At 32.7% G+C, this 20,544-nt stretch overlaps 1 protein-coding gene across 9 annotated transcripts in view; it reads right to left on the minus strand.

The window, feature by feature from the left end:
• The window catches only part of BLTP1 (bridge-like lipid transfer protein family member 1), a 210,186-nt gene that overhangs the window by 162,337 nt on the left and 27,305 nt on the right, over positions 1 to 20,544 (minus strand). For 8 of the 9 annotated variants that reach the window (XM_027063867.2, XM_053216995.1, XM_027063905.2 and 5 more), the window contains 7 exons: positions 13,221 to 13,407; positions 10,120 to 10,201; positions 9,553 to 9,746; positions 7,302 to 7,381; positions 5,287 to 5,437; positions 1,156 to 1,312; positions 672 to 750 (listed from right to left, as the gene is read on the minus strand). In XM_027063867.2, coding sequence (XP_026919668.1) covers positions 672 to 750; positions 1,156 to 1,312; positions 5,287 to 5,437; positions 7,302 to 7,381; positions 9,553 to 9,746; positions 10,120 to 10,201; positions 13,221 to 13,407 — 930 coding nt within the window. Of the gene's footprint in view, positions 1 to 671; positions 751 to 1,155; positions 1,313 to 5,286; positions 5,438 to 7,301; positions 7,382 to 9,552; positions 9,747 to 10,119; positions 10,202 to 13,220; positions 13,408 to 18,061; positions 20,034 to 20,544 lie in introns of those variants that run through there. The other variant, XM_053216999.1, reaches the window with a different exon arrangement.

A 20,544-nucleotide genomic window follows, 5' to 3' on the forward strand; every position in this document is an offset into this window, starting at 1 on the left:
AATACAACAAAAGGATAGGAAGAGGAAGAAAAAATGAAGAAGCCTTTATAATATTTTGATAAATTTAACAAAATGTATCTAATCACATTATTAACTTGTATCAGAGTCCAAATTTCAAATGCATAATGAATTTAGATTAGGTCAGCTAGAACTATATCAATCAGAGTATTATTTAGTGTTTTAAATATGAAATGTTCTGCTTTTTAAAGCTATATTGTTCAAAGTACCAGGTTTACTCTCTAACAAAATCTATGAACAGTGTAACCTAAAACAAAACCTATCAGTCATTCAATCAAGTACTGCCCACATACCATGTGTCAGGTACTGGGTTCAGCACCCAATTTGCATCAGTTTAAAAAAAAGACACAGCTCTCACAGAGCAACAGACTAATAGGGAAAACATATGTTAAACAAATTATGCCAAGTCTTACAAAATAGAAGTATAGGGTATAATGAAAGCATAAGACCTAACTTAATTAAAATTTTTTTCCCTTCTCTCTCGGTGCACAAATAATTTAATTATGTAATATGTACTGTTAAGTAAATGTAATAGAAAGCTGAAAAAGAAAACCCTATTAATGTTAGTCTAAATAGGCTAGCAAATTATTATTTATATATTAATTATTCCTCTATTAATCATTTAAAATAGAAAAGTAATCATTTCAGCTTACCGTTTTCCTCAACTGTCATTGGAATATTAATTTCTAAATACGACCCAGCTCCTACATTTACATGTACAGCATTTGTTTCCTACCAAAAGAAAAAAATTAATTCACATAAAACAATTATTTTCTCACTAATTATACTCCCATTTTTCCTTTTCAATTATTATCACAGACAAAATATAAACATCAATATTAAATAGGTATTAAAAGTTCCTAAGAACAAAAGTTCAAAGTTTTACCAAAAATACACTAAAGTAATTTGGCCAGGAGTAAAGGGAGAAAATGAACGAGACTACAGAAGGAAGGTCTATTACTAATTTTTTCTACTTTTGGCACTTAATGAAAGCAATACGTATAATTATTGCAGGGGGAAGGTGGTAGGAGCTCATAGAAATGAATCTAAGTATAGAACTAGTCACAAGAAAAAGACCCTAGGAAATAATGTTCAAATTTTAGACACTATTTTCTAGTATATTATTTCAATAATTACCCTATTTTTGGTAAATAGCAAATCAATTGTAGCATCTGCAATAATATTCATTCGCAGTTCAAAAGCAAGAATCTGTCGTGGTCTCCCAGGCTGTGCAATTTCAGAAACTTTCAGAACTTGATAATCAGGTGGGAAGAAAAACTTCCATAAACAATCTCTATATAAGGAGGTAGAAAGAATAACTTGTTATTCAAGCAAAATTACATTTATAAGGGTGCAATATCAGTATTTTAACTTTGTACTATCATTGCTATCTCATTTAACAATTGGACATGAAATAGAAAAAAAATTAAGTCACAAAAGAAACCTAATTTCTTTTCATTAAAAATCAAAAGACTGTTTTCTCCAATGTTTCATACTTCCAGAAAGCAACAAGCTTTGAGTACTTAATATACTATTGTCAAATGAATTTCTTTCTACAAGTATATCAATCATCCAAAAGGCAAAGAAAGAACTGAAGGAGGATGGTGTAATTGGAGTCATTATTCCACTCTGGTTGAGTTACTTCACCCTTCTGAGGACACTTGACCTGCTTTCTTGTCTGTAAAATAGGAATAACTGGCGTCACAGAATAGATCTGATGATTAAATGACAGCATACATGGAAAAGACTTGGCAGTACGTGCTGACGGAAAAAACGGCTATTATTTCTATTATTTTCATAATCATTTTTAAAAATTTTTTTTAATGTTTTTACTTATTTTTGAGAGAGAAGGTGCAAGCAGGAGAAGGTCAGAGAGAGAGGGGGACAGAGGATCCAAAGCAGGCTCCGACTGACAGCAGTGAGCTTGATGTGGGGCTTGGACTCACAAACCATGAGATCATGACCTGAGCCAAAGTCGATGCTCAACCGACTGAGCCACCCAGACGCCCCTCATAATCATTATTTTTTAATCAATATGCTATCAGTAAGAGTCTACAGAGCAATAGACCTCTAAAAAGTAAAGAAGCTAAGCTCTAATGCATTTGCCTCCCCTCATTATTTAACAAAGATGAAAGAACCCAAAGAATTTCCATTTCAGTCTCCTATGTCAGTCAAAATTATGCAATGTTATTCATAATTCAGAGAAGGTGCCAGTTTATGGATTTTAAACAGGAAGGGTTGAAAACAGAGTTGCCAGTAACAGAAAATGCTACTTGGAATAAATAAGATTGGGAAAAATTAGATGAACAGAACAAAATTTTCAAACTCACCCATCATAGACTATTAACTTGCCATGATTAAGTAAGTGTGTGTGAAAAGAAAATAAAGTCCTGCAAATGTTTTGGCTACAACACACAGATATATAAAACTAAGACTATTAAAGACAAAAAAGACAAAAAAAAAATTCAATATGATCATTAGATGAAAATGGACTATTTGGTGGGTAGCAGGATATAATGAAAAGAACAGTGGACTTAAAGGGTTGGTTTGAATCTCAGCTCTAGATGTTATAGCATCATCTTGCCCAAATCACTGAACCTCTCTGCATCTCCATTTTCTCAAAGGTATAATAAGTTTACCATACCCGTCCTGTGTACCTCACTCGGTTATGAGAATCAATTGTGAAAATATAATGAAAGTACTTACGTGAAAGCAGTAAGAAACTAGACAATGTCAGGAATGTTTGCATTATTGTAATTATCATCTAAGGATTAAGTACAAATCTCATAAAAACTCTGTCATGAAAACTCTAAGAAAATATCATGAAGGAAAAGCTGAATATCTTAGATTCAGAAAATCATGTAAAGGTGGTAGAAATGAAGTCAAAATCTACAAGCTAAAAAGTCATTCTACATCAGAATTCAAAAACTTCACAAAACTGAGGGAACCATCCAATAGCAAAGTAGGTAAGATTTCTTCCTAAATTTCTTACGTCTTAGCAGATGCTAAGAAAACTGACTTTACTATTCACTTCTGATTATAATTCATATTTATATAGAAACTCAAAATGGGGAAGAAGAAAAGGAAATGGCTACAACTGAGGAAATGCACCATTCGTACATGTAAGTGAGAAGCAAAGTATTACAATAACTTTTCTTTTTTCTTTTCTGTTTTTTTAAATAAACATGGATATTTTGCTAAGTCCAGATTAAAAAAGGTATTGCTGTTCTCTCCTAGCATGGCAAGATTGACTGAAAACAGTTCATAAAGCAAATTTTTCTTTTATATTAACTTCATTGTCATTTCTCTATGTAATACAAAGATCACCTCAGAAGTGAATACGGTTATACAGTAAAAGAATTTGTTTGGATTTTCATGTAAATATATTCTAATATTTTTAATGTAATAAAATTAATATAATTTAAAAATAATCACACTTTATTGAAGTCTTAGAAATGCAAAAATATTTTATGTATCTGCATTAAAAAACAGTGATTTTAATTTTTTCCTTTCAAATATAACATTTTGTAACTGTTACTTAATGGGATGTAAAAACCCTAATTTCCAACTATTCCACTATATATACAGCATGGCTGTATTTTTCCAGTAATACAGGAAAAACCTTATCATAAAAGGAAAATTTTAATCCAGTAATTTGAAAAGCATTTGTTTTCTAACCTGAAATTTTAAGTTGTTTACTTTCAAGTCTAACAAATAACCTAACCCAGAACTCAATGAAGTACTGTATTAGCATATTACCCATATTTAATGGGGCAGATATTCCTACATACTAGAGATACCAAGATTAACAGAACATTCCAGTTAACAAGTATATACTTCTTCTAACAGTGCTGGGTAGAAAGCATTTTTTAAAACAAGTATTAAAAGAGTCAGTATTATCAAGTCACTATCAGCACTCTTCATTAGTCCATCAATGGCCCAGTAATACCTGCTTCAGTGAACAATTTACCTTGTATTTCTCCATTCAAGCTAATTTATGAACAAAAAAACTAAACTAACTTTAGGCAATGTCTATTTATATAAAAATTTACATGTTCCTTCATAATTAGTGGTAAATGTCCCCTTCTTTGCTTAAAATTCTTCATTAAGTACAAAAAAAATCAAAATTAGAATTACTTCAAAATTAATAGAATGAATAAAACATAAAAAAAAATTTTCAGACACTGTCCATTACCTCTACTATAAAATTTCTATATCTTAACTATCTACAAATCTCCTAACAAACTATAGAAACTTTAAGACAAATCTCCACTGTCATCATGCATTTGCAGAACTCTTCTTTTGCCTCCATTATTTGTACTCCTCTTCCTTTCTTGGCTAACTCCTACTTAGGTTTCAAAATTCAACTTACACGTTACCTCTACTAAAAAGTCTTCCCCAATTCTTCTCTCCTCTGATGAATTATGTATCTGTTATGGGAAGAACTATGTCCCCCTAAAAATTCATATGTTGAAGTTCCAATCTTGAGGACTTGAGAATTTAATGTTTGGAGATAGGATCTTTAGAGAGTAATTAAGTTAAAATGAGGCCATCACGATGGGCCCTAATCCGATATGACTGGGGTTCTTCTAAGACAAGGAAATGTGGACAGGGAGGCCTACAAGACATACAAAAGGGAAGACCATGGGAAGGCCAGAGAGAAGATGGCCATCAACAAGCCAAGGAGAAAAGCCTTGAATGCACTCTTTCCTCACAGCCACCCTCAGAAGGAACCAAATCTACCAACACTTTGATCTAAGAGGTCTAACCTCCAAAACTGTGAATAATGTCTGTTGTTTAAACCACACAGTCTGTGGTACTTTGTCACGGCAGTCTTGGCAAACTAGTACAGTACCTTTCTAAGTTCTTCATTGAGGCTTTTCCTTTACCTCTCTTACAGCACTTAATAGAACACTTCCGTTTCTTTTTCCTCACTAAAACTGAATGATAGATGTCTTTTATCTCTGAATCTCCACAGCCCCAACAACTCCAGGCATATTCATTGATTATACACAAAAGACAAAACATAGGAATCAATAAATATGCTCTTCATTCACCATTTTTCTAATGAATTAGCCCCGCCTTTAGAATGAATTTGCTTATGCCAATTTCTCTACAAACAAGTTATAATTTGAATTAAAATGTTTAGTGATACCTTACCCTGCCATAATAAAATATCTTATAAAAATATTAAGCTACTTTTTATAAAAATTATAGTGTTGCCTTAATAACTTAAAGACTGACTATAAATATAATTTACTCAAGTACCTCTGCCTATCGGCCCATGGCCCATAGTTGAAATCTGTTCCTTTACCACAAACTATATCCAATCCCCAACATGGAGGCAAATCTTGTAATTTGCAATCCTCACTGCTCATTTCTCCTTCAGTATTTTCTTCTGTTTCTTCTGGAACAAGTCCTGTATTGCAGAATACACAATATAGAGGCAATTACTTAAAATTACTGTTGAAAGATTCCCTAGATCAAGAGTTCTAAAAATTTTTTGATCTCAGTAATTCTTTACAGTCATAAAATTACTGAAGATGCAAAGTGGGGTTTTTTGGTGTTATCTCTATCAAAATTTACTGCATTCAAAATTGAAATTGAGCAATTTTTATAAACTTTACTTTTAAAGTAACAAAGAACTCACTACATGTTGACATGTTTAATAAAACTAAACTAACTACATGTTAATAATGAAATGCTTAATAAAATTTAATGAGAATATGAAATTTTTTTTTAAAAATGAAATTTTAATTCCATTTTTAATGAAAATACTTTTTAATGAAAAATAACCATATTTTCAAAAACAAATTAATTTGGTAATAAGTGTTGGCATTGTTTTTATTTTGGCAAATCTCTTTAACGTCCAGCTTAATAGAAAATAAGTGAATTCGCATAGCTGCTTCTGTATTTAATCTGTTGTTCAAGGGTATAAAGAAAACCTAGCCTCAAACAAATAGGTATTTTAATAGCTTTTGCAGATAATTTTGGGTATTCTTCTCTGACACTACACCAAAACTCAGCATGTGGTAGTTTCTTACAAGTTAGTTGCAATGTGGAATCTGAAGCCTTATCACTGCATTTTTTGTACCCTGATACATTAAAATTTACTTATCTCTCTTATACTTTGAATAGATCTTTTAACCATGGCATGACTTTGTAATATCATGCATTTGGAAAATACTGGTTCACAGAGATATATGTTTCCCAAATATTGATAAACTTCATTATTAAACATTTTAAAAATCAATTTGTTAATATCACTGTTGGTCTCATCAGAAAAATCCTCCCACTCACAGTGGCAGGATTTTCTAAATTTTCTAAAATTTTCTAAATTTTCTAAAATTCTAATTTTTATATGAAAACTCAAAATCATAGTTTGTCCCTAGCTGCTCCTTCAAGTGAAACCAGTGCTCCATGAAAAGAGCAAATAGTGTGGGTTAGAACTCAACTATCCAAGTGCTTTTCCTCCAAACATCAGTATACTTTGGTATACTGTGCATTTGCATTATATGTACTTGCCATTTTATCACACCAAACATTGAAAAGATTACTCAAGGGTCAAGATTTGATAAAAATAATTATTACTGCTTAATCAAAGACATTTTAAAGTGATACTGGGATTTGTTGTTCTACTATAAATGTGTGGCAGTGAAAAAGACAGTGATTAACAGTACATGCTAAAGTACCATCAGCTTACCCATTATTGCTTTTGTACCAACAGTGTCAATATGGTGAAAAAGGCAAATAACATTCTAGTTTCATTCTGAAAATACCCTGACCTCACAAATCCCATGAAAGGCATAAAAAGGCCAGAAGTAGGTAAAAACAGGTAAAAATCTAATGTTTAGCTACTTTTATAAAACTCAAACCACCTGTGAAGTACTCTAACCAGCTAGATTTCAATCCTTAAACTTCAAGCCTCAAATCTAATATACTATGATTTTTTTTCTTAAGCAGTATAAACTACCTTAACTGTCACCACATTCTCTAAAGGTTTTCACCCAAGGTCATTTACATTCACAATTTTTGAGGTATACTTGTAAAACCAGAATTGAACTAAAGATTCTTAGATTGTTCTCCTTTGGTCTGAAATAAATATTCAATTTTTGACAAATGACACAGACATTCTTTAGGTAAGCATTCTTACATCCACATTTACCATCTATTGATATTTATTTTACCGTAACTAAGGAGACTTAAGACATCATTATTCAATATCAATATTTCATAGAAGAAAGAGAATTGTAGCTACGAAACACACTTTAGAAGAGTAATACCTGGTTCATCCATGTAGTAGTAGATGTCAACATCATTTGACTGCATCACCACAAAACCTTCTCCCATTAATCTTGGTGGCCTAGAAGAAGGAGGGGAGAAGGCAAACTAAGTACATCTCCAGAATATAAAATGTTCAGTATTCTAATTATGGTAGTAATAGGAGAAAACAGAGAAAAAAAATCTAAAAGTAATCAACTGTAGCATCTTGAAAAGGGTAAACATCTTTCACATGGACAATTAAGTATTCCATAGCTAGACTAAAGAATATTCCATGTTAGACTAAGTAATAAAGTGGTACTGAAAAATTTTTAGTCAATATATTAGTTTCAGAAAGAAAAAAAATTTTTTACATTTTTTAAGTTTTAAATGAGAGAAATCAATTTAAACAAAGTTTAATTAAATAGAAGAACAATCATGAGAATAATTATATTCTGCATTTGCAATAAAAATTTACAATTAAACTTAAAATTCAACCATTTTATATTAATAATACCTTACAACTGAATAAGAAATATTTTATATATTTGTAAAATAAACTTTAATCTTTCAGAAATATTAAATTAAAAAATGTCATTTTTATTTTTAACAACTTTATATGATCTATTTCCAAGAATATTTAGTTGATCAACTTGAAAACATTCTGGAATGAATGTCTCTCTACAATCACTTTCTCACAAACTACTAATTTTTATTTGCTTTGATTCAGCAATCCTTCTCTTTGTCATCCATACACCACCATATCTTCTTTCCATAGCAAAATTAACTTCTCAGTCATCAGATAATATACACAAATTCAACAATCTTCTTCTAAGTATGTATTAAATGGGGGCACCTGGGTAGCTCATCAGTTAAGGTCTGACTCTTGATTTCGGCTCTGGTCATGATCTCTCAGTTTGTGGCGGTTCGTGGGATACAGCCCCGTGTCAGGCTCCATGCTGACAGTGCAGAGCCTATTGGGATTCTCTCTCTCCCTCTCTTTCTGCTCCTCCCCCACTCATGTGCAGACTCACTGTCTCTCAAACTTTAAGAATATGTATTAAATGACAAAAGTTAATGTTTAATATCATCATTTAATCTCCACACTTACTTCTGAAGAGTGAAAACTACAATTTTAAATCTTTTTACAAAAATTAATAGCAAAACTTCTTTTATCTTACTCTTGTAATCTTCACAAAATTCTGATTTATTCAATATTATAATTTTTACCCATAAATATAGAAATGTGTACACAGCCCACATTCTACAAGATGTTTAGCAAAATCTGTGATTATGAAGAGTGAGATGAGCTAAACACAAAGCCTCCCTGGTACTAAAGTAAGGAAAACCTCTCCAGCATTCTACCCAATCCCCGGAAAATCTAATAGCAAGCTAGCCAAAAGTTAGAACTAAGAAGGAATAATCATGCAACCCAATTGATGATAATCTTTTCATAAACTTTATATTGCCTACACACAAAGATAAAAGCTGCGACATAGTGGAAACCCATTATATACACATATAAATTACACAAATGCAACCACGGAGCCTCCATCACAAAAAAGAACAGAGATTGATAATGACATAAAGACATGAGAGCTCTTATCCCCCCATGAGCCTGTGGCCTGGAGTTAGATGAGAGTAATGTGTCTGCTGTTTCTTCAGAGTTCCATTCCAATCATATGAAAGCATCCCACCACAATGAAGGTTGAGTCTAGCATGCATCCTTCACACAATGTGTCTAGTGGGTATCATTCATACAATGTGAAGCAACTATTTCACTGAAGACAAAACAAATATGAAAAGCTAGACAGAAAACTGACCAGAACTTACCTGTTAAGTGAGTTCTAAAACTGTCAGTTTTCCAAGAGTAATTTGGATTCAATTTTCAACTTTTCATTAACTCAAAATAGTACTCCACTATACTGCATTGGTTGAATATACTATTAATTCATCCCTTCTGGAAATACAGATATACCTGTAATGTATATTTTCTAACATACAAACATGTAGGCATAATTGCCCAAAATAAGTTTCCCAAATACAGTGAGAAGGAGAAAGGTACCATTATAGGTATTATCTTTTACCAAAATATTTAAAATTAGAGTTCATCAATGAAGAGTATATCCATTCATCTTATAAAGTAAAATTACACTGCTGATTTAACAGAGAATATACCCAATTACTGCCCAATTTGTACCAAAAAAACTTAAAAGGATGCTAAAGATTCTGATATCTACATTAGATATAAATAAGTTTTTATAACTTTCTTACTCATCATTTTGAAGACCAACATATCTTGGACTGGGAACAAGCATGACTCGAACATTTTCAAGCTTTCCTTTCACAATATGCATAAATTGGTCAAGATGACTGGAAGGTGGTTTTGTAGTATAAGTTAAGAAAGCATCATCAAAGTTGATACATAGAGTTTGAGGTTGGTAATGATTTCCAAAGGCCAAACGTCCCTAAAAAGTAGACAAGAGATATTATGACATAATATACAGGCCATATTTTTTCCTTCATTGACCTAATAACAGACATTTCAAACAAGAACTAAACGATCCACTTTAGCACTATATACTATTCAGACTACCCCACTGATCAATTTAGACTAGTGTTTAAAGAAATTTAAGTACTTTTGAATAAATAGCCCTTACAACCTAATAAATTTGTGCTATGATAGTACTGGTATTAAAATAATTCTTTCACACTTTAAGAACTTTGGAACCAAAACAACTCTAAAAATTACTTTATTTTCTTAAGTGAAAATTTTTTTTGCAAAAATAAGAGGCTCTGTTATTAACCCACCAAACATTCATTGCAGCAGAATTTACTTACTGTGCTCACATTGACTTTTATAACTGGAATGAGTGATCTCCATGAAGATGTGGGGTCTTGAGATTCTGTTTTTACTTTAACTCTGAGGAAAAAAAATAAATTGACACACATAAGAAAAACTTAAATAGCCAAGAATACACTTGGCTTCTTCACAATACACATTAGTACCAGCTGTAACTTTCCAAATACATCTAACGACTACTCCAGTAAACAAAATAATGACAGCATCTAACAATACCAATATCTTTAAATAGCTCTTGGAATGCACTCTATGATATACCAAGTTTTGATAATTTAAGTTGCCTTAAAAAATAATAATTCAGGTTGTCTTATGTCATGTTGTAATACAATGAGTATAATGATTAATGTAATGAGAGCATATCACAATTTATACTTCTGTCATTAAAACTTGTCACTCTAAAAACAGTTTTGTTATTATACCTTGCTATTATACCCTCCCATGCTCGTGCTCTCTTTCTCTCAAAAATAAATAAACATCAAATAATAAATAAATTAATTAATTAATTAATTAAATTAAATGAAAATGATAGGCCAACAATAAGGAAAAGAAAGTGGCCGCACACAAAGTACAAAAAGTTTAAGATACCAAATTTCACAACAAATCACTAAAGATTTCAGATGAGAACTCAAGGCGTATCTCTTCAATAACCCAGTAACTCCTAAATCACACTTCTGAAGCCATCTCCACTAAGGTAGTCCTCAGTACCTAAAACTAAATTTGAAACGGACCCCACCACCTTCCCCTCTAACTTCTTTCTCTAAGGTTCCCTGAGTATGACCACTGATTAAATTATAAGCTGGATTCATTACTGACTCCTCCTTCTTACTCATTCTACACATCTATCACTGTCTAACACATTCATTTAACTAAGTATATATGGAATCCATCCACCTTTCTCCCTTCTTGTTACCAACCCAATTGATGATAATCTTTTCCCTGAATTGTCACATCTTTCTTCCTTCTCAAAATGTCTAACTTTTATTTCATTTTCTTATTGCAATAGGTAGTACTTGGGAGTGGAAAAGAGTGGTGAGAGGGAACATCCTTGCTTTGTACCTGATGTTAGTGGGAAAGTTTCTAGTTTCTCACCATTAAGTCTATTGTTGATTGTAGGGTTTCCGTAGATATTCTTTATCAAGTCAAAGAAGTTCTCTATTCCTAGTTTACAGTGAGATTTTAATCATGAATGGGGGCTGGATTTTGTAACATACTTCTTCTGCATCTATTGATATGATCATTTGATTTTTCATTTTTAGCCTGTTGATTTTTGAATGCTGAGATAGCCTTGCATACGTAATAGTTTTTTAAGTAGATGAGGGCATTTATTCTCAATTATATATTTAATGGATATTCTGTCCCAGGCACTGAGCTGAGACTGGGGATATTGAGAATATGACAACTGTTCTATTTTGAGGGAATTTGTAGCCTAGAGTAGGAGTAAGAATAGTTAAGAGGCAATTTTAGTGCAAGAAGTGTTACCATAGGGAACAACAGAATTCGGTGGGCACACAAAGAAGGGTCAGAGGCAACTGGGATATGAAGGGTGAATGAGTTAGGCAAAGAATATCAAGAGTCTTCCACAGAGAAGAAACATATGCAACACAGAGGTTGTTTACTGAGGCTGGAGTAGATTGAGGTAGGAAAGGAAGAAATAAGACTTTCTATGTTTGCAGATGACACAATCTGACACAATCTGTATAGACTATCTGAAAGAACTGACAAAAAGACTCCTGGAAACAATAAGCAATTAATAGCAATGTTGTGGAATTCAAAGTTAATATTATACAAAAGTCCATCACTTTCCTATATACCAGCAATGAACAAGTGAAATTTGATATTTAAAAAAAATTTTTTTTAATGTTTATTTTTGAAAGAGAATGAGAGAGACAGAGCGTGAGTGTGGGAGGGGTAGAGAGAGGGAGACACAGAATCCAAAGCAGGCTCCGGGCTCTGAGCTGTCAGCACAGAGACCGATGTGGAGCTTGAACTCACAAGCTGTGAGATCATGACCTGAGCCAAAGTCAGCCGCCCAACCGACTGAGCCACCCAGGCGCCCGTGAAATTTGATATTTAAAACACAATACCATTTGCACTAGCACCCACAAAATGAGATACTTACATATAAATTTAACAATATATAGAGAAGATGTACATAAGGAAAACTATAAAACTCTGACGAAAGATATCAAAGAATCAAATAAATGGAGTGATATCCCATGTTAATCGATAGGAAGACTCAATATGATCAGGATGTTAGTCCTTCCCAACTTGATCTACAGATTCAATACAATCCCAACTGAAATCCCAGAAAGTTGCTTTATGGATATTAACAAATTGATCCTAAAGTTTACATAGAGAAGCAAAAGACCCAGAATAGCCAACACACCATTGAAGGAAAACAACAAAGTTGGAGGACTGACACTACCTGACTTCAAGACTTCGCTTAAAACTACAGTGATCAATGCCAACCTAATTTCCTAAGAAAAGAAGGATATCTGGGCTTATATTTTAGACCACTTCTCAAAGCTCTGTTAAGTTATAATTTGTATAAATGACATGCAAAAAAATGCACTTATCTAACAATTAACAAAGTTAACAATTTGGTAAACTTTCACACGTATATAAAGTAATGAAACAATTAAAAAAAAAAAAAAGAAACTACAGCAATCAAGACAGTGTGGTACTGGTGAAAAAATAGACACATAGGTCAATGTAACAGCTTAGGAAGCCCAGAAACAGATGAAACAAAATCATATATTTGTATATGCACCTTAAATGTATATACATGTGTATATATTCATGTGCATGCATTCAAAAGAAAAAAAACCAAATGGATAACAACAGTCATCAATGTGGAGAAAAATAGCACTAGTAAAGCAGAAAAGGACTGCTTTTTATATTATATAATTCTGTAATATTTGAACTTATAAAAGAATTGTAGAATTATTTGTAAATACAAGTCTTAGTCAAACTACAAAAAAAGATTAGGCTATGTTTAGGTGAGTAGCATCAGTGATATTCTAATAAAAGCAAATGATTAAATGTTGGAGATCAATAAAATTCAAGTGTGACAATGAACCTTTCAATTTTAGACTGGGCTCTTGTTCTTCCATTTTCCCGTGATTTATCATCCTCTTTCTTGGGTGGAATTATTGTTGGTTCCAAACCAAACAATTCTTGAAGACGTCCATAAAGATCCGAACGATTATAGACATGAAATTCAAAGTCATTGACTGTGATGTATAATCTGGTTTCTGCCTTTGGATCTAAAGATACCAATTACAAAAAAAAAGGTTTTTAGTCAACTTTTTAAAAGCTTTAGTCAAAGGTTTTATTAAAATCATTCACAGCTAAACTAACTCAATTTATTTTAAACAGAATTCTATGATAAAGAGAATCTTAAATTTTTAAAAATATATATTTAATTTATATAACACATAATTCATAAAAATATATAAACATATAAAAGTTTTTAAAGTATATAAAATAACAGAAAGAGAAAGAAAAAAATTGATGTTACTATAATACTTCAATTTAGCATTCTAAAACAACCTGAATTTCTAAATTCTGTGTAATGACAGAATTTAAAGACTTCATGCTAAGAATAATGGCAAAGTGCCATTTACAGACTAAAAGTAAAACTTTATCCTAACAATAAAATTACAGTAAAATATAAATAATAAAATGTTCAAAGCATGATGCATTTAAACATCACGTTAGTATTTAAATTTTTACCTCATAGAAACTAAGACTTTTCATAAAAACTAGTTTATTTTTAAAAACTACACAATACTAAAACCAAGATCTTATAAACTGGAAACTTCAAATAATAATCTTCTCAAATAAAAGATATAATTACCATAAACATAAGTAACAAGAGTAATTAATAAATCCAACTACAAAAGAGATTAATGAAGCACTTCTTTCTCCTGAAGAAATAATCTAAGACAGTGCATCACAGGTCAACCAAAGATGGTCAGGAAAAAGGTACCATAGTCAGTGTTTTCTTTTGTATGCTCTTTTCTTATGTTATACAAGTGGTTTTTAGGGTTTTGTTTGTTTTTTTGAGAGTGCTTTTCTTAACCTTTATCCATTTTTCTCCCTATCAAATTCAACTGAAGGACAATTAAATTAGATATGATCAGTTAGAAGAACTATGGAGAACTGTTATTAACTTTCATTATAGTAGCTTACACTGTGGTTTATTTTTATTTTTTCAAGTTTTTATTTAAATTCTAGTTGGTTAACATATACTGTAATACTGTTTTCAGGAGTACAATTCAGTGATTCATCACTTACATATAACACCCACTGCTCATCACAACCAGTGCCTTCCTTAATACCTATCACTCATTTAGCCCATCCCCAGTCCACCTCCCCTCCAGCATCCCTCAGTTTGTCCTCTATAGTTAAGAGTCTCTTATGGTTTGCCGCCCTCTCTTTTTTTTATATGAGATATACACGTTTAGTAATGTACCAAATTTCACCAAAATTAATTTCTTCTTCAGTTAGCTAGCAAACAAAAAAGCATACGAAATGTCAAATACCCTAAATAAATATAAATTTTATTTTAAATAAACAAATGAAAAAAAAAACTATTATTCATACCTCAAAAATAAACTATGGAAAATGAATCAAAAACTTCCATTTTTTTAAATTTATTTATTTATATTCTAGTTAGTTAACATAAAGTGTGGTATTGGTTTCAGGAGCAGAACCCAGTGATTCATCACTTAAATTTAACACCCAGTGCTCATCTCAACAAGTGCCTTCCTTAATGCCCATCACCCATGTAGCCCATCCCCTGACCCACTTCCCCTCCAGCAACCCTCAGTTTGTTCTCTGTATTTAAGACTCTCTTATGGTTTGCCCCCTTCTCTGTTTTTACCTTATTTCTCCTTTTCTTCATCAATGTTCATCTGTTGTGTTTCTTAAATTCCACATGAGTTAATTCATATATTTGTCTTTCTCTGAGTTATTTCACTTAGCATAATACACTCCAGTTCCATCCATGTTGCTGTAAATGGCAAGATGTCCTTCTTTTTTGATCACTGAGTAGTATTCCATTGTATGTATATGTGTGTGTGTATGTGTGTATATATATATCTTCTTTATCCATTTATCAGTCAATGGACATTGGGGTGCATTATCTTTACATAATTTGGCTAATGTTGATACAGCTGCTATAAACATTGGGGTACATGTGCCCTTCGAATCACCATTTTTGTATTCATCCTGAATGTCTAGTAGTGCAATTGCTGGGTCGTAGGGTAGCTCTATTTTTAATTTTTTCAGGAATCTCCATACTGTTTTCCAGAGTGGCTGCACCAGTATCAAAGGGTTCCCCTTTCTCTACCCTTGCCAACATCTGTTGTTTCCTGTGTTGTTAGTTTTAGCCATTCTGACAGGTGTGAGGTGGTATCTCATTACGGTTCTGATTTGTATTTCTCCGATGACGAGTGATGTTGAGCATCTTTTCACATGTCTGTTAGTCATATGGATTCTTCTTTGAATAAATGTCTATTCATGTCTTCTGCCCATCATTGGGCTATTTGTTTTTTGGGTGTTGAGTTTGATAAGGTCTTTATAGATTTTGGATACTAACCTTTTATCCAATATGTTGTTTGCAAGTATCTTCCCCCATTCTGTAAGCTGTCTTTCAGTTTTACTGATTGTTTCCTTTGCTGTGCAGAAGCTTTTTATCTTCATGCGATCCCAATAGTTCATTTTTGCTTTTATTACCCTTGTATCCAGAGACATAACTAGCAAGAAGTTACTGCAGCCGAGGTCAGAGAGGTTCTTGCCTGTTTTCTCCTCTAGGATTTTGATAGCTTCCTGTCTCACATTTAGGTCTTTCAGCCATTTTAAGTTTATTTTTGTGTATGGTGTAAGAAAGTGGTCCAGGTTCATTCTTGTACTTGTCACTGTCTAGTTTTCCCAGCACCATTTGCTGAAGAAACTATCTTTTTTCCATTGGATACACTTTCCTGCTTTGTCAAAGATTAGTTGGCCATACATTTGTGGGGTCCATTTCTGGATTCTCTACTCTGTTCTATTAATCTATGTATCTGATTTTGTACCAGTACTATACTGTCTTGATGATTACAGCTTTGTAATATAGCTTAAAGTCTGGAATTATGATGTTTCCTGCTTTGGTTTTCTTTTTAAAAACATTACTTTGGCTACTCAGGGTCTGTTCTGGTTCTGGTAAATTTTAGGATTGTGTGTTCAGCTCTGTGAAGAATGCTGGTGTTATACTGATAGGGATTGCACTGAATGTATAGATTGCTTTGGGTAGTATTGACATTTTAACAGTATTTGTCCTTTCAATCCATGAGCACAGAGTGTTTTTTCATTTCTTTGTGTCTTCTTCAATTTCTTTCATAAGCTCTCTAAAGTTTTCAGCATACAGATCTTTTATCTCTTTGGTTAGGTTTATTCCTAGGTATTTTATAGTTTTTGGTGCAATTATAAAGGGATCCATTCCTTGATTTCTCTTTCTGCTGCTACACTATTGGTGTATAGAAATGTAAACAATTTCTGTACATTGATTTTATATTCTGTGACTTTGCTGTATTCATTTTTCAGTTCTAGCAGTTTTCTGGTGGAGTCTTTTGGGTTTTCCATGTAGAGTATCATGTCATCTGTCAAGAGTGAATGTTTAACTTCTTCTTTGCCAATTTTTATGCTTTTATATCTTTCTGTTGTCTGATTGTTGAGGCTAGGACTTCCAACACTATGTTAAACAACAGTGGTGAGAATGGACATCCCTGTCTTGTTCCTGATCTCAGAGGAAAAGCTCTCAGTTTTTCCCCATTGAGGATGATATTAGCTGTGGGCCTTTTATATATGGCTTTTATGATGTTATGGTATGTTCCTTCTATACCTACTTTCTTGAGGGTTTTTATCAAGAAAGGATATGGTATTTTGTCAAATACTTTTTCTGCATCTATTGCAAGGATCATATGATTCTTTTCCTTTCTTTTATTAATATGATGTATCACACTGACTGATTTGCAAATAGTGAACCAGCCCTGCAGCCCAGGAATGAATCCCAATTGATCATGGTGAATAATTCTTTTAACGTTGAATTTGATTTACTAGTATCTTGTTAAGATTTTTTGCATCTGGGTACATCAGGGATACTGGCCTGTAATTCTTTTAGTGGGATCTGTGCCTGCTTTTGGAATCAAGATACTACTTGCCTCATAGAATGAGTCTGGAAGTTTTTCTTCCATTTCTATTTTTTGAAATAGTTTGAGAAGAATTGGTATTAACAACATTCATTTTTTACAGAGTTAATACTTTTAGTTCTATTCCAATCTAGATTTTTTCTTCATTATTTCCTAAGATAATTGAGGGGGGGAAAAGTTAAACCTAATCCTTAAAAAAACAAAAAACAATGTTTAGAAGCTGTAACTTTTCTGGTATTTTTAAAATAGCTCTTGACCTATGTTCCCTCCTATTTCTTCAGATTTATCACAGGATTAAAAACTAAGGCAACTCCCTAAACTATTACAGTCAAGTGTTTTGCCCCTTCTTCTTGCTGTAGGTCAAATTCTTAAAATAAAATAAAAAGAACAGGAAACACTGGATTTTAATACATTTGAAGTATTCTAAGACTTGATAGTAATAAACATCATTATCCATTTTTAAGTAAGTCATCAAACACTACCACTCATAAGGTTTAAACCTTTCCTTAGTAGTCATCCACAACCTCTTCCCAAAATGCCAGGGTCAAATATCCAGAAAAGTACCCAAATATCTCCAATTTGATAAGTTGACAGGTGACAGGTATCTCACACTTGGTATATCCAACCAAACATCTGATTTTCTCACCTGAACTTACTCGACAGTATTCCTCATCTTATCAATAATATGTCAATCTTTTCAATTGCTCGAGCCAAAAAAAACGCTCACTTTCTTTCATGTCCAGATAGTATCAGCAAATTCGGTCAGACTTCCTTTCAACATCCATCTAAAATCCAACCACTTCTCACCACTCTGGCCCAAGTTACCATCAACTTGCACCTGTTTTAATACAAAAGCCTCATAACTAGTCTCCCTGCTTTTGCCCTTATTCCCCTTATGCCAATGCCTTACACACTGGCCAGATCTTACAAAAACCTAACTGAAGTCATGTCACTCTTCCGTTCCCTCACTTTCTGATGGCTTCCCTTCCCACTTAGATTAATATCAAAGTCCTTTGAGTGACCTATAAAACCCATTCTCTTTGGAGTGCCTGGGTGGCTCAGTCGGGTAAGCATCCAACTTTGGCTCAGGTCATGATCTCACAGTTCATGAGTTCACGCCCGTGAGGCTCTATGCTGATAGCGCAGAGCATGGAGACTGCTTTGAGTTCTGTGTCTCCCGCTCTCTCTGCCCCTCCCCTGCTCACTCATTCTTTCTCTCTCTCAAAAATGAATAAACATTTTAAAAAAAACAAAAACAAAAAAACCGTTCTCTTCTCTCCTAATCTTCCCTTCAAATAAACTGGTCTCCATTTTGGTAATTAAATAGGAACAGAACAACCAGGAAATGTTCTTCCCCCAGATATTTACAACTCATTTCCTTACTTGTTTCAGGTTTCTGTTTAACTACTCCCAATCAATGAAGCATTCCCTGATTTCCCTATGTAAAACAGTGCCCTCCCTGCAAACCAGAACTCCTATTTTACTGAATCTGTTTTTATTTTCCTCAATGCCATATTTTCCTCACCCATTCCTCAATGCTATATATATTTACTTGCTAATTACCTGAATCCCTCCCAACTTGAATGGAGAAAGCTCTGTAAGAGAAGGGACTTGTTTTATTCACTGTTATATCCCCGGTACCTATGACAATTCTCAGCACATAAAAGAATTCATTTGTATGAAATAACAGAGCATCTTACTACAAATCATACTCCTAAGTAAAACAAAAATATCCACAAATACATCTGATAGTTTTTGAAAACCCCACATGTAGAAGCATAATAACTACAATATGGAATATTCTTCTAGCCCCACATTGATCTATGTAAGTAGGAATTAATTATTATACAATTCTTCAAGGTCATAAATTACTCCATCAAAATTTACCTCAAAACTCATTTAGATCATTTGTTTTCAAATTTACTTACAGAATAGTTTATCATGATTCCTGAATATAAATGCCCTGATCATTAGGACCATGCTATAAAAGCCACTGGATGAGCTGCAGAAGCAGCAATGGGGAAATTAAGAGTCTGGACTAGCTCCTAATTGGATCAGCGGTGATGAATAAACAAAGTGACCGTATAAAAATGGAAACAGGATTCCTCTCAATTCATAACTAACTTTCTGGATATGTACAAGCAATTCTCTTCCTTCAATATAACTGACATGATATGAATGTGACTACATTAACTTAATAAGGACACCAAGGCACAAAGCTAGAGAAGATATTAGTCTCTGAGGGTATTCTGACAACACTGACAAACACTAAACATTTGACACTAAAATACTGGAAGAGCCCCTCAACAATACCTATCCTATGTACCCAACTTTTTTTGTATTAATTATTATTTATTGTTAACTTCCCCCCATTAGAATGTAAACTCCACTAGAGAAGCATTTTTCCTATTGTGTTCACTATTACATCCCTGGTGCCTAAAATAATGTCTGATACATAAGAGGTGCTCAATAAATTAGTTAAATCATTAAATAGAAATAATGGGTTTTTTAAACTTTCAATTTATACTGAATTCTTTTTTTAAATAATCTTCCATTTCATCATGTAATACAATGTTCATAATAATAAAAGCAGCTCACCTCTATTGAAGACATGCTCTGTCCCAGCCACTGTTCTAGGCACTCTACTCACCCAATCTCATTTAATCCTCACAGCAACCCTGGTAGTCAGAGCCCAAGACTGCAAGACTAGAAAGTAGTAGAAGAACCCAAGATTCTAAATACTGGGTCTTCACCACAAAATAAAATTACTTATCAATTATATTAATAAATGTAATGATGGTTTCAAAAAAGTTATTAATCCCTGAAAACAAAAATGTGTCAAGAATCCAGTTATTTCTTTGTAATTTTATGAAAAATTGATCAACAGTCAAACCTTAAATGCAGTATTTAAAATGGTTAAATTCTGGTAACACTAGATCTCTGAATGATATTTATCTCTCCTGGGAATCTTAAAAGCAGATTTTAAGTTTCATTTATTCTGATGACACTGAAAGTCAAAGCAAAAAATGTAATTTATATATAATTTAAGAAAGGTATAATCAGTTGACTTTTTAAATCTCATCTCTATATTAACATTGCTCTATCCTTGAAGGCAGAGATCTTTTTCTCACACTCCTTATCATCTAATATTTACATAGTGGACTCCCTGAAAGTATATGTTAATAAAATACTCAATTTGATAGATGTAAA

Source organism: Acinonyx jubatus, chromosome B1 (assembly GCF_027475565.1).
Source record: "Acinonyx jubatus isolate Ajub_Pintada_27869175 chromosome B1, VMU_Ajub_asm_v1.0, whole genome shotgun sequence".
In the NCBI taxonomy this organism is placed as follows: Eukaryota; Metazoa; Chordata; class Mammalia; order Carnivora; family Felidae; genus Acinonyx; species Acinonyx jubatus.